General features: G+C 44.5%; 1 protein-coding gene across 1 annotated transcript in view; it reads left to right on the plus strand.

The window, feature by feature from the left end:
* The window catches only part of LOC146805510 (interleukin-1 receptor type 1-like), a 383,185-nt gene that overhangs the window by 60,839 nt on the left and 308,707 nt on the right, over window positions 1-13,639 (plus strand). The window contains exon 5 of the mRNA XM_085620511.1: window positions 334-502. Coding sequence (XP_085476637.1) covers window positions 334-502 — 169 coding nt within the window. The remainder of the gene's footprint in view (window positions 1-333; window positions 503-13,639) is intronic.

The raw sequence follows: 13,639 nt of genomic DNA on the forward strand, positions 1-13,639 counted from the left end.
TTATGCCCGGATGATCCACAGCACCAGGATTCACTCCACTTTGGATAGATCCTGTATTGAATAAACTAATTAGTGCTCTGAGGTTTCATGTAGATATGCTAATCTTTTAGCCGTTGAGAGACTTGCACTTTTTTCTCCAATATGGTGTATGCATGGAAAATCATAGTTGTTTTTACACTCGTTCCCACAATATTTTTGGAGTGTCTTGAACATCTGTTACTGCTCCATATGATTTCCATTACCGATTTACTTCCCCAAGCTGTGTTACCTCAAATGTGTCTTCACAGCCTGATCTTTGGTAAAATCATGTAAAATAATTATGTTTTTGTTTAGGAATGTCAACCTTTAAATATCGACGGCAAAGGAATAAAACCTTTTGGCTTTTCGCTTCAAATTGAAAATGTGACTCAGGCAGATGAAGGAAATTATACCTGCAGTATATCGCATTCTCATAATGGGGAGCTGTTTAACGTTTCTCGGGCTATTGAAGTGCAAGTTAAAGGTAAATGCATTTTACATCTCTCTTCTAATGACGTAACCAAACACTGAGTATGTAGCACTTACAATGTGTATATGAAAGCCAGCTTGCATCTTGATTGGGTTGTCCTACTTGTCCTTCAGATTGTTTATCTAATTGTGGTCAGATTTTATCATAGACAGTAGAGGGACAAAGCAGCATGGAAAGTGTTTAAGTGCATGAATGTTCCTGTGATAACATTGTACCATGGCTTTTGCTATGCCGATCAATGTGATATTAAGAAAATTGTGAAAGGATGTCTGCAGGAGAAGACATGGGAAGTTTGAGGAAGAATTATGGATGATACATTTGAGCTACAGAGCACAGGTGTAATTAAAAGTGGTGTCTTTGTTGCAGACAGACTAAAGGGAGCATTCCTTAGTACTTCATATCCTCTTCTCTCAACCCCTTCTCTACAAACTTAAAACCCACACATCCCATCAGCTTCCCTTGTTATTGGAATACTAAGCAAGCCAGTTTTCACTATTATGGCAGTTGTTAGTGAAGGTTGCTTTGGTTCAAAGTTACAGTTTGTACGTATTTCAGTATTATATCACGGAACATGTGTATACTGGTGAAAAGAACTCTTTGTACAGGATAGGAATATCATCAAAATGGCGTAGTGAAATAAGTGTATTTATTTGCACTTCATTCACAGGCTTAGGAATTAAGGTAGCATGGTTTATCAATCCGCTAAAAATTTGGGAGTGCTTAATGTTTGAACTAGCACATCTGACCCACTTTTCCTGAAAGACTGGGTTAATCACAGAACACGGCTAAGATTTTGATGAGAATATGTCTCATTGGCATGATGTGTGCATGTGTATTTAGGTAGTTAGGTAATCTAAAGCATGTTATGATTCACAAATGCTTTTCTTTATATCCGCTGGTGGGTTCTCTGGTTTGCTGTGGGGTGAGATGCGTTAGCAACGGTACATGGTCCCCCCATTTGGCGCAGATGCACTGTTCTTGATAATAGAACATGTCTGCTTGTAGTGAGACCCTAATTGATTTTGCTGGAAGGTGCAGTTGTGCCTACACCACAGATGGCCGGCCCACTAGGACTTCATGATAACAGAGTTCCTATTGTGGCTGTCACCAGTCCTGGAGACCAAAGTTTTAGATCTCACCTGGGACAACTCATGCGCTCTGTCTTGCAAGAGATATTGTATGCAAAAAGGGCATCTTAACTTTTGTTAGCTTCATTACCACTCTTATTTGTTGCCTTCCTATTGGCCAGCACGTGCTGGCTTCCGTTTCTGTTCTTTTGCTTGGAGCATGTACCAGCTACTGATTACTTCAGCTTGATTGCTGTCCTTCCACTGATAGTGCTGTGATTGAGGCACTACTTTACATTTTGTATTCTCCTCTGCCATCCTTGTAGAATATCCTGCCGTTTTAACTATGTTTTACTATGCCACACACACACTTCAAAGAAACCATTTTCTCCTTTGAAATTGATCTTCATTGAGACAACAGATGTTATCTGCTAACATAACATTGTGAGAACAGATGCAGTGGCGTAACACAGGCCCCTGCAGCCCCTGCTGTGTAGGTAGCCACCAAGCTCCAGGTTCCCCCTCAGCATAGTACTCTGGCCGAGAGCTCCTGATTGATTCCAGGCCCCCCTGAGTTTCATTACGCCTGTGAACAGATGTTATGTATTGTATTGTAATTGCATTTATATAGTGCTTACTACCCCTGACGAGGCATCAAAGCACTTTTTAAGCGAGTAGCACGCTACTCCAGTATCAATAAAGGATTAGTGGTGAATTAGTATAGTGAAATATGAAAGTAATTTGAGGGATGGATAGGTTAGTCAGTTATTTGAATTGAGAAGGATAGTGGAGGGATAGAAGAGGGAAAAAGGTTTGCATTTATATAGCACTTGCTACCCCTAGTAGAAGAGGATTCTTCTCTGGAGGCCCTTTCATCCAGTCGTTGACTCTGAGATCTTCCAATATTCTCTGAGTAACATGGAGCCTAGCTGTTTTTAGATTCCTTTGGCTATTTTTGCACAAAATTTATATTCATTGATGGAATGAGATGCTGGAAGGGAAAACGTACAGAAAACGTGGGTGGATTATGTCAGAAGTACCCTTTTATGTGTCTGATGAAGGGCACTTCACAAACATTGAAGGCGTTCCAACTGGAGACACGCATTGGCAAACGCAATAGGTTTCGCCTATGTGATCTGTTTTTTTGGGTGCGTTTTAGCTTGGTGAGCAGTTGTGCAATATGAGTTAAAGAAACTCTGTAAAAGTGTTATGACTTGTTTATTGAGAAAGGCATTATATTGTGCAGTAACTGGTGGCAATATAAACACTCCTGTACCTTCGGGTGATGTTGCCACTATATAAAACTGACCCTAAAAGAAAATTGTGAAAAGCAAGTTTTAATGCGGAGGCAATTAGTTACCTGTGTGCTTGGATGAAGTAACTGGTGGTAATATATAGAGCTCCTGTACTTTTGGGTGATGTTTACGCCATATAAAACTGACCTCACAGACGGTCGGGGTTACTTGGAGTAGCAATCTCATAATCAGAGCACCCAGAAAATTCAACAGAAGGACAGTCCACGAGCAACACAGCCGGCCCTAGCACATGACAATGGTTCTCGCAAAGGTGATCGAGACGGCAGGTGAAGAATAGGGACCCAGGTGGGGGTCCTCGGATGGGCTCCTGAACGTTCAGCAATGGGGATGCTGAGACAAAGATTAGATTCCGTTGACTAGAGAATACTTCGAGTTCTCACTAGAGGCTCAACCCCTATACAGTAGGCCTGGCCGCAGGAACTATTCTTACTAGTTACCCATTGAACTCTATATCTACTCGGGAAACTCTAAGCACAGTATTTAGCCCAGTGGTAATGGGAGATGTATTCTAGCCTATAAAATGTATGCAGTCACCTTGAGCAAAGATTATTATAGCATGAATGCATAAAGTAGTTCATGACTAACACGCTTACACGACCACAACTTACCTTGTTATTACACAATTGTTGGGGAACACTGTACCCAAAAGTTAAAGTTCTTATATTGCTTTTCACCTGTTGTATTATGAATAGGATTGAGTTAAAATGCAGTGTGAAGTTGCAGGGCAGACTGGAGAGGCTGAGGCGCAGGGATCTAAGGGGGAGAGGGGGCACAGGAAGATTGAGGAGAAGATGCGAGGGGGGATCACATTTGCTATCAACATTTGTTGGACTTGGCCCTTTTTGCAGGGTCATCCCCGAACTTTATGCCTTCCACCTGTATTTTTTCTGACCTGTTGTTGGCTGTTTTACGACTCTGGGCACTTTACCACTGCTGATCAATGCTAAAGTGCATATGCTCTCTATTGTAAATTGATGTATGGATTAGTGACTTCATGATTGCCTTATTTGATTTACTTGTCAGACCCTAGTACAGTGGACCATGTGTGCCCAGGGCTTGTAAATCAAATGCTGCTGGTGGGCTTGCAGCACTGGTTTTACCACTCACAGAAGCAGCAGTGTAAAGTGTGTCTCAGGCCTGCCATTGCAGAGCCTGTGTGCAGTCTTGTACTGCCATACTGACTTGGTAAGTGCACCCACTTACCAGTCCCTAAACCTTCCCTTTTCTTCATATCAGATACCCCTAAGGTAGGCCCAAGGGCAGGGTGCATTGTATGTAGAAGGTAGGACATACCCTGATGTGTGTGGCAACTCCTAATAGTGAATTACAGCCATTTTCGTTTTTCACTATTGCAAGGCTACCAGTCGCCATAGGCCAGAATGGGCAGTTTGATTATAACATTTTAAAATCCTAACTGAGCCAGAGAACATGGTAGAAATTGGAGTTTAGTATGCCTGAACTCAGAATGATAAAAATACCTCTTTTAGTAAAGTTGGTTTTAACATTCTGTGTTTGAAAATACCACTTTTAGAAAGTAGGTATTTTCTGACCTAACCATCCAGCATGCCTCTGCTAGCTTGTGTATTGTGTGTCTGGCTTTGTGAGGGACAGGGGCTGGGAGATTCCAGGAGACAGGGTGTCAGCACAGGGCTGAATAGACCTATCTGCATGTAGAGTGGTGGGATGAGTAGCATCTGGGTCTGAATAGGGCTGTGCCTGCCTTCCACAATGTTGGCTCCACCTCCTGTGGTGCGTCTGATGACCCTGGCCGACACTGTCAAAGGAAAGAAGGAGTCCTGTAAACAAAGTGCTCCAGGACTGAACAGAACCGGTTTGGACTAGGTACAGGCCCCTCTGCCTTCAGAGGACAAAGAATTTAGTAGTATAAATATTGGGACCCAGACCCCAAGACTTTAGATCACTTCTGGAACAACAAGACAAACCTTTGCCAAGAAGAAGTACCAAGGAAGCTGTAGGAGGTGGACTGCCCCCCTGCCAGTGTGCTGTGTTACTGGGTTGGCCTACAGTGGTGTCTTCAGTATCAAGGAGAGGAGAAGGAACTTTCAAAGAACTTTCATCATCTTGCAGAATATTACTCCAAGGGCTTGAACTTGTGTTTGTCTCCTTCTGAAGTCTCAGGGACAAAAGACTTCACCACCAGCTCCCCTCTGAATTTCCTGGCTGGGAATTCTGTCTGCAGAAGCCTGTGTCTCGCTGGGAGCTGGAAGCGCGACTCAACAAAGAAGAAGTGTGTCGCAGCTGTTGCTGTCTCATCGCCGGAAAAGCATGTCACCGCCACAGAGGTCGCAGCCGCATCACCAGAGAGGTGTGCCATCGTCAAATCTGTTACCCGATGCATCACCGGAGAACCATGTCGCCACCGCAGAGGTTGTTGTCGCATCAAAGGAGAAGCGTGTCGCAGGGCCTGTCGTGGCTCCAAAGGTACAGAGTTCACCGCACGGCAGCCGGGCGTGCACGCATCGTATTCACGTCATCACATCAAGGGCGCCATCTTATTGCATTGCACCGGATTGTCGCATCGCATCAAGGCGCTATTTTGTCGCATCGTAACTGGAACGCAGTACGAGAATCAACGCATCACCTCCTTTCCGGTAAGGACCAAGATGCATCCCCTACTCTGAACAAGCATTGAGGCGCAACGCATCATCTCCCCCGAAGCAAGGAACCGACGCATCTCCATCCCTGCAAACCTTTGTTTGTTTTGAGTTACGCATCCAGGTACTTTTGTGAGAAACGTGCCGCATTTATCATCAACTTGAATTAAGTGACTTCTACCACCTTTAAATCTATTTTAAGTACAGTATTGTGGATTTTTGTCGTTGGTGGTCTTGTGTTAGGTCTATATAAAAAATACTTATTTTTATAAACCCTGCGTGGTGTCCATCTGTAGTGTTTAGGCTGTATTACTGTATGTGTTCGCAAATGCTTAACATACTGCCTCTTAGATAAGCCTGTCTGCTCGTGCCAAGCAACCAAGGGGGTGAGCAGGTGTTATACAGTTTGTAATCCCCTTTCCCTGACTTAGAAGCAAGGGTCCCTGTTTGGTCAAAGGTACCTACCTCTGCCAACTAAGGGCCCCCAGTTCTAACAACATTCTACACTGACATGGTGTTAACTACATTGACATGGAATGTTAAAGGGCTTAACTTCCCAGCCAAAAGGCACAAACTATGGAAATACCTGATGGATAAAAGACACAGCATAGCAGCATTGCAGGAGACTCGCACCCAATGCGTTGAGAACTACAGATTAAAACATACAGCCTATCCTATAATTTAATGATCCTCGGCTCTACTAAACACAATGGGCTCTTCTCCTCCACTCCTCTCTCAGATTCCAACCACTAAGTAGCAAATCGGATAAAGAATGGAGGGTGATAATGGTAAAGGGGATCTTATTAGGCACGATGAGTATGTTAGGCTCGATATATACCCCAAATACAGCACAAGCAACCTCTCGTCATTATTTCCTCACCTTCTTGTTGGGGGGGAGATGAGGAGGATGATATCATGCTAATGGGGGATTTCAACCTCATTTGGGATCCAGAAATAGATAGCACTCACCCGCAGAGAGACGGCACAGGCAGCCTTTCTAAGGCCTTAAAAACGCTTTTCACTCTGTGGGCTATCTGGATGCCTGAAGGATGACAAATCCATCCTCCCGCAATTATACCTTTTTTAGGTCGAGCCTGGACAGCACATGTGTTACTCTGCGAGGCATGCTGTATTGTGGTATGGACTTGAAGCTCCGTCCATTCTGCCCATATTTTTCATTGGCTTGTGTGATTGTCATTTGGAAACTGGGGTTTTTCATTGATCAAAAGGGTTAGTAGTCCCTCCTTAGTACCGCCTTGTCCAAATTTGTAACCTCCCATGATGACACGTCCTGTTACATGTGTAGTTACTCGGTAGGCTTTCATTACAGCCTCAGAGCACTATTTCATTCAATGGTTTCCACCTGCCTGCTGTTGCAGGCAAGACACGCTCTCGCCTGTTTATTATTTTTTTTAATATTATGGCGGCCGCGCCTTTGGCTTATTTGTAGCGCCAAGCGCGGGGACAGGTTTTTTTAAATATTCATTCACTTTTATTTTTTTTTTGTGTACAAGTTCCCCGTACTTCACTTTCATGTTAAGGGAGGCCGTCCCGTTTCTTTAGACGAGCCGCATCTATAGAAAGGGGCACAGGCACGATTAAGGTGATAAAAGTGGTATGTAAAAGCGCTCCATAATGTGCTTTCACTCTAATGGCGGCCATGCCCCTTTCTTTAGACACGGCTCGTCTAAAGAAAGGGGCGCGGCCACCATTAATGTGGAAGCGCGACATGGGCGCTTATGCAAACAAGCATTTGCAATGCAATAGGTCTCCAATTTACAAGAGTTTAGTAAAGGCGAGACCTATTGCATTGTAAATGGATTTTTATTGCCAGCACGATGGACGTCCCGTTGTCATTGTTTTCTTATGTGCAAATGCAACTGCTGCTGCCTTCACACGCAATGAGCTCCCTGCATTTCAATCCTTACCACTGGCCCCTTACTTCTCCCCATATCACACCTGACTAAAAAACAAGGAGCAGCATCCACGTAATGCCTCTGGGGCCCCTTCGTGTCGAGCTCCTCTCCGGCCCGCCCTGCTTCAGTCTCGGGAGCAAAAAAGTTGAGATAGTGAAGTGGTGGGCTTGTCCATTCTGTCTCGTGCGCCTCTGCTCTTGCTGTAAATGCCCACCCTGGCTCTGTGAATAAAAGTGGTTTTTCCCTCCTCCCAGCCCATCTACTTGAGGGAAAGCAGCCGATCTGCATATTCACAGCAGCTGTGAAACCGTTCCTGTTTGTGAAGCGGTCAAGGATAGAGGATCTGTTTCCACCTGTCGTGTCCGTTTTGTCTCCAACCACTATTTGCTTACTTTCCTCTGTCTCTCGTGTGCTTTGTTTGCCCCTCCTTTCCTTCCTGCTTTTGTCTCAGACCACTGGTGTCACAGCCTCTCAACCCCCACAACCCATTCCTGTTTTCATGTATTTTCCTTTTTTTTGTTAAACGCCATCAGCTTTGCTAATTGTGTACTTAAACGTCCATTTTGGTTCACAGCCAAAATAATAGACAATGTTTTTTTTAAGTTAGGCAATGCTGTGCCTTCTGACCTTGCAACTGTAGCAGTTAAAGAGGTTTCTTTTTTTATTGAATTTAGATACATGTGCCAAATTGTGTCACAATACACCAAAAAAATAAAAAGGTGTCAGAGTTAGGTTAAAACAGCAGTAAAATACATATTACAAAGATGACCTCATGTGAGTACTAGATGGCCGTAAGGATCAAGAAATGGGTTGAATTATTCCAGGAAGTGCCTTTGGAGGAGACGAGTTTTAAGATCCATTTTGAAGGTCCTGAAAGAGGTGGTGGTTCTGAGCAATGGAGGAAGTGAGTTCCAGATTCTTGTCGCATTACCAGAAAAGGATTAAGCCATAAATCTTTCCATTTTGAAAGTAGGAGGTTCGAGCAGTAAGTTTTCCGCATTGCGTTAAGTTGTAGAGCTGCCTGAGATTTTGAGTTTATTAGGGGTGGGCGGAATTTGCGAAATTCACTTTCGCAAATTATCGCGAAAATGTTAAAAATCTCCGCAAACACGCGGAAATATCGCGAAGATGCAGAAGTTTTTTTCCCGCCCGTTCGCGGTATTTTCTGCGTGGTTGCGGCTCGCCAACTTACCCATGCAGTTGCTCGCTGGCGCGGCCATCTTGATTTCACTTGTCTCGCGGTGCATGATCACGAGAAGAAAGACGTGATTGCGCGACGAATGACATTACTGCGGGCGCGAACTGTCGCGAGACAGCGCAAATGGCTACCAACAATCCAACATCTCGTGGAGAACGCGACCGGATCAGGTAAATTCACATGCGATAATGTATTATTTTAGTTTGCTGTGTTGCTCTTTTGCCGGTTATCATGCCGTCGGTTTCATTCTGAACAATAGGAATAATTGGTCCAACAATGGATTCCCTATCACTTTGAGTGAACATTGTGTACAACACGCGACTTAATCTTAATAAGAGATTTTGCGTTCACTTTTAAATTTGCGGACGTGCTATTATACACCAAATGTGCGATACGTCATTTTGATCTGGGTATTGCCCGACTCAACGAATATGGAATAAGATTTCTCTCGTGTTACTTACTCCTTGCCCTGAAGAAGTTCCTGTGTTCTAGGAACGAAACGCGTTGGCTGTCTATTCTCTTTAATAAACAAGAAGATCAAGAAAAATTCTTTGGAATATATATCAATTTGGACTTTGTTTTTTGAGTGCACCTTCCTTTGTGTTAAAAACTTTTGGTCCTGCCCCGCATCTAACAACGACGGATGTTGGAAGTTGTTGCACCACGTACACAGACATAGTGTACTCTAATAAGAAGGAAAACAGTTGGAATTCAAGTGCTTGACCTTGGTCCGTCGTTGGGTTTGCTTTGTTTATGTATGGTATTATTTTACAGCGCGAGCAAGCAAAAAATGTCCGGTAAAATGCGGATTGCGGAAATTTTGACATTTTCGCGCTCTCCGCCAAATTATCGCAATTTTCACGAGCAGAACAGAATTTTAGCCCAGGCCTATTTATTAGCCAGATAGCGTGGGGTGGAGGTGTGCAAAGCTTTGTGGGTGATAAAGGCAGTCTTGTAAATTGACCTGGCTTCGATAGGAAGCCAGCAAAGAGACAACAGTATGGGTGTGATGTGATCATTTCTTTTAGCCCCATTTAAGAAGTGAGCTGCTCAGTGGAGGATGTATTGTGGAGGGGAAAGGTGGGATTTAGGGAGGCCAGCAAGGAGAGAGTTGCAGTAGTCCAATCTGGAAAGAACCTCTCAGGAAATAAGTGCCAAACCCCCCAGAGAAGGCGCAGTTGGTAGCGTGCATTCTTGGGGATGGTATTGATATGGGACTGTAAGTTGAGCCTTTTGTCTAGGATGATGCCTAGAGATTTGGAACTGTCAACAATTATAGATTTGTTGTTGAGAATGTTCAGATTGTTCATCCAAGATTGAAAGGATTCAGAGTTATTTGATGAGTTGGCAGCCAGTGGTGGATGGAGTTGAGAGTGGTTTTGAGGATTGAAATGTCATGAGTGGAATATACCTTTAGTTAGATTTGGGTGTCATCCGCATATAGGTGATAATGGATCACAGATTTTTTTAGAAGATTACCCAGCAGTTCAATGTAAAGGTTGAAGAGTGTGGGCGCGAGGATCGAGCCTTGAAGGATGCCTTGTCCAACAGCCATTGAAGTGGAGAGTCAATTTGGTATTTTGATCATCTGGGATCTGCTCAAGAGGAATGATTCAAACCATTTGAGCACTGTGCCTTCAAAACCCATTCTTAGCTTTAAAGTGTTCAAAAGAGTGTTGTGATTAACAGTGTCAAAGGCTGTGGATAGATCAAGAAGGATCAGGAGACAAGATTCACCTGAGTCAAGTGCTCGCAGGGCATAATCGATCACTTGGAGTAGGGCTGTTTCGGTACTGCAGCCTTGGGTAAAACCAGATTGGAATTCGTCAAGCAAGAAGTTGAACTTGATGTGTTGGAAAAATTGCTTTGCCACACAACTTTCTGTAATTTTAGCATGAAAAGGGAGGTTGGTGATAGGGCGGAAGTTGTTGAGATCCGTCGCATCAGGACAGCGTGTCTTAAGAAGTGGAGTAACCTGTCCTGTTTTAAGGGCAGCAGGAAGGGAGCCTTGGTTGAGGAAGAGGTTTATCATACTGGTCCAGTAGGAGAGTGTGTGGGCGTAAAAGTCAATGTCACTAGAGATGGGGTCTATGGAAGGTTTAGAGGGTTTAGTTTCTAGAATGCTTTCAAGGAGGGCTGTTTCAGTGATGGTGTCAAAGTTCTGCCACAGAAAGGGTGGACGGAGTTGGCAGAGTGCCACTACGTGGAGTTCTACAGAGTTGAAAACAAACTCAGTGGAACTCCGCTCCACTCCCCTCCACCTACAATAAATGTAAAAAGTAGGAAATAAACACTTACCTGCTCTGAGATCTCTGAGCTGCCCTCATTGCCGTGGCCTCCTCCTCGCTCTCCACCGCCCTCGCTGGTCGCCAACCCCTACGTTGTACGTTTTCCTAGATGTACAAACTCTGGTTTGTGACGGACGAGGAGGGCGGATGGCAAGGAGGAGAAGAGACCATGGCGAGGAGGAGGGCAGCCCGGAGACGCCAGAGCAAGTAAGTGTTCATTTCCTACTCTTTGGGCGTGGGTGCAGGGGCTAACTCTGCTCTACCGCGGAGTCGGAGTCTTTGCCTGAAATCCGTGTTCCCAACGGAGCGCGGAGTTGGCAAAACTCTGAAAACTCCGCTGGCAGAGCGGAGTTTGACACCCAGGGTTATTAAGGATTTGTGGTCCTCCGGGGGATAGGATGGGTAACCTGATCCACAACTGATTTGACTTTTTCATCAAAGAATACTGCAAATTCTGCCGGTATTTTGGGGGGGTCGTCAAATATGGTGTGAGAGGGTATGATGTTGGTGCTTTTGATAAGGTCGAATAACTTTTTAGGTCTGGTTTTGGCGGAATCGAGGAGGGTTCTGAAGTGCATCACTTTTTCACAGAAGAAGTGTTTGTGATAATGAGATCTTGCGGGCGGAGATAGGATAGATTAGTGGTGGAAGGAGAATTTCGCCATAGTTTCTCAAGGTTCCTCCAGTTTTTTCTTTCTTCGTAGAGGGATTTATTGAACCACGGAGCAGAAGGAGTGGATCTTTTCTTTTTACTTTGCAGTGGAGCAACAATATCAATTACAGCTGATAGACTGGTGAGATATTGGGTGGTCAGGTCGTTAACATCAGAGTAGGGGGTCTGAGATTGAAAGTGAGCTCATAGCTGTATTGCACAAAATGTTAAGGTTGATGTTTTTGGTGCTGCGGAAAAAGGTAGTTCTTTTAGGTTGACCAGGAGTAACAGAATGAGATAGGTGCAGAGAGAAGGGGATGAGGAAGTGGTCAGACCAGTCTACTAGTATAGGATCAACAGCAGTTATCATATCTACTTTGGAATGGAGCCCTTCGAGTGAGACGGTTTTGTGTTATGTTGAACAAGATCATTTTCTAAGAGAAAAGTGGCAAGCCTGATGGCTGCTGAATCTTCCAGATTGCCCCAATGAAGATTAAAGTCTCCCATAAAAATCTGTTTGTTGATTTGCGAGTATTGGTCGCCCGCAAAGTCGGTGAATTTCTCTGTGAAGGCGGAGCTGTCACCAGGCAGGTGATAGATGGTATGAAACCTTACAGGGGAGTTTTTCTGTATTTGAAGCTTCAGAGAAAGGCATTGGAAGGAGTGGAAAGAGCTTCTGGGAAAAGCTTTGAGATGAAGGTAGTTCCTGGAGATAACTGCTACACCTCCCCCGACTTCATCCTCTCTATCATTCCTGAGAATGAAATAGTCAGTTTTGAATAGAAGATCAAAAGAAGAATGAGAAGTATTGTTCAGCCAGGTCTCAGTGAGGAAAAGTATATCCAGACTAGAGATTAACGATGTCTGAAATGTCCAGCTTGTGCTTGTTCGCAAATCTACAGCTGTGTAGCAGACAATCAACCTCAGAGATAACTGTTTTGTTGAAGGGGGAGTCAGGGCTTTTAGGGGTCATAGGGATAATGATCCTGAGAATAGGTGACTGGATTGAAGATGGCTGATGTTTGGTGCGGGAGAGGGAGATGGTTGGTATAATGCAGTGATTAGCATTAACTGGAGAGGAGAAGGTGTGAGGGTTGGAGTTGGAAGAATTGTAGCTAGCCAATAGATTGGAAATGTCAGTTGGTGACAGATTGTGTGAGGCTTTTTGTGGCGTGGGAGCCAGGTACTCCTCTGGAGTTTGGGGAAGTGAGTGCCCGCCAAGGAAAGAAGGGGCTTGGGGAGAGTGGACATTTTAGAACTTAGGTGGGAGATGGTATTTTCAAGATGGGAGATAGAAGAGATGAGAAGTCCTAGTTTATTTCTAGGGAGATCAGAGCCAGAATGTGAAGTTGTTCAGTGGGTACATGGGTGGTTCAGCTTGAGAGGGAGAGCATGGAGAGGGAGGGTGGATGCAGGTATATAGAATGGAGGGAGACTCGTCAAGAGATGTTGATTGGAAGTAATTGTCAGTGCAGCTGAGGAGGAGAGAGAATTATATGGACATACATTGAGTAAAATAGGAGTATTGACTTCTAGCTGGGGAAGAGAAAGGTGAGGTCTGTAGTGGCAGGACAGGGAGGGAGGGGATAGAAGTGGGTCATAGGTAGGCAGAAAGTCAGGGGAGAGAAGAGGGAGAGGTAGAGAACGTGCATAGGCTGGGCACAGTGAGTATATGGGGACAGGAAACAATCACGAAAAGGATGGTAGCCCCAGCTGGTGGTTATAGAAAGTGTAAAGTTCTGATAGGTTAGGGGAAAAGGGGGAGAGGGAGGAGGTTTACATAAGGGGATAGTGGTTCAAGCAGCAGTTCTGGAGTGTTGCGAGGTGGAGAGAAACGAAAGGTTTTGCCCAGGATTCATAAAAAAGGGAGCGGAGGAGGGGTAGAAAGGGAGGGGAGGATAAGGAGGGAGATGATAAGGTGGAAAAGTCACTGTGGGAGCTGGGAAGTCAGGATGTTGGAAAGATGGATTGGATGGGAGGTGGTTAACCTGGCGAGGGGAGAGGTTTCTGTGGAATTTCAGGCTGGTATAGGGCCATATCTCCCATAATAGGGTATAGGGCCATCTCTCTCATAATCTA

This window comes from Triturus cristatus, chromosome 8 (genome assembly GCF_964204655.1).
Source record: "Triturus cristatus chromosome 8, aTriCri1.1, whole genome shotgun sequence".
NCBI classification, from domain to species: domain Eukaryota; kingdom Metazoa; phylum Chordata; class Amphibia; order Caudata; family Salamandridae; genus Triturus; species Triturus cristatus.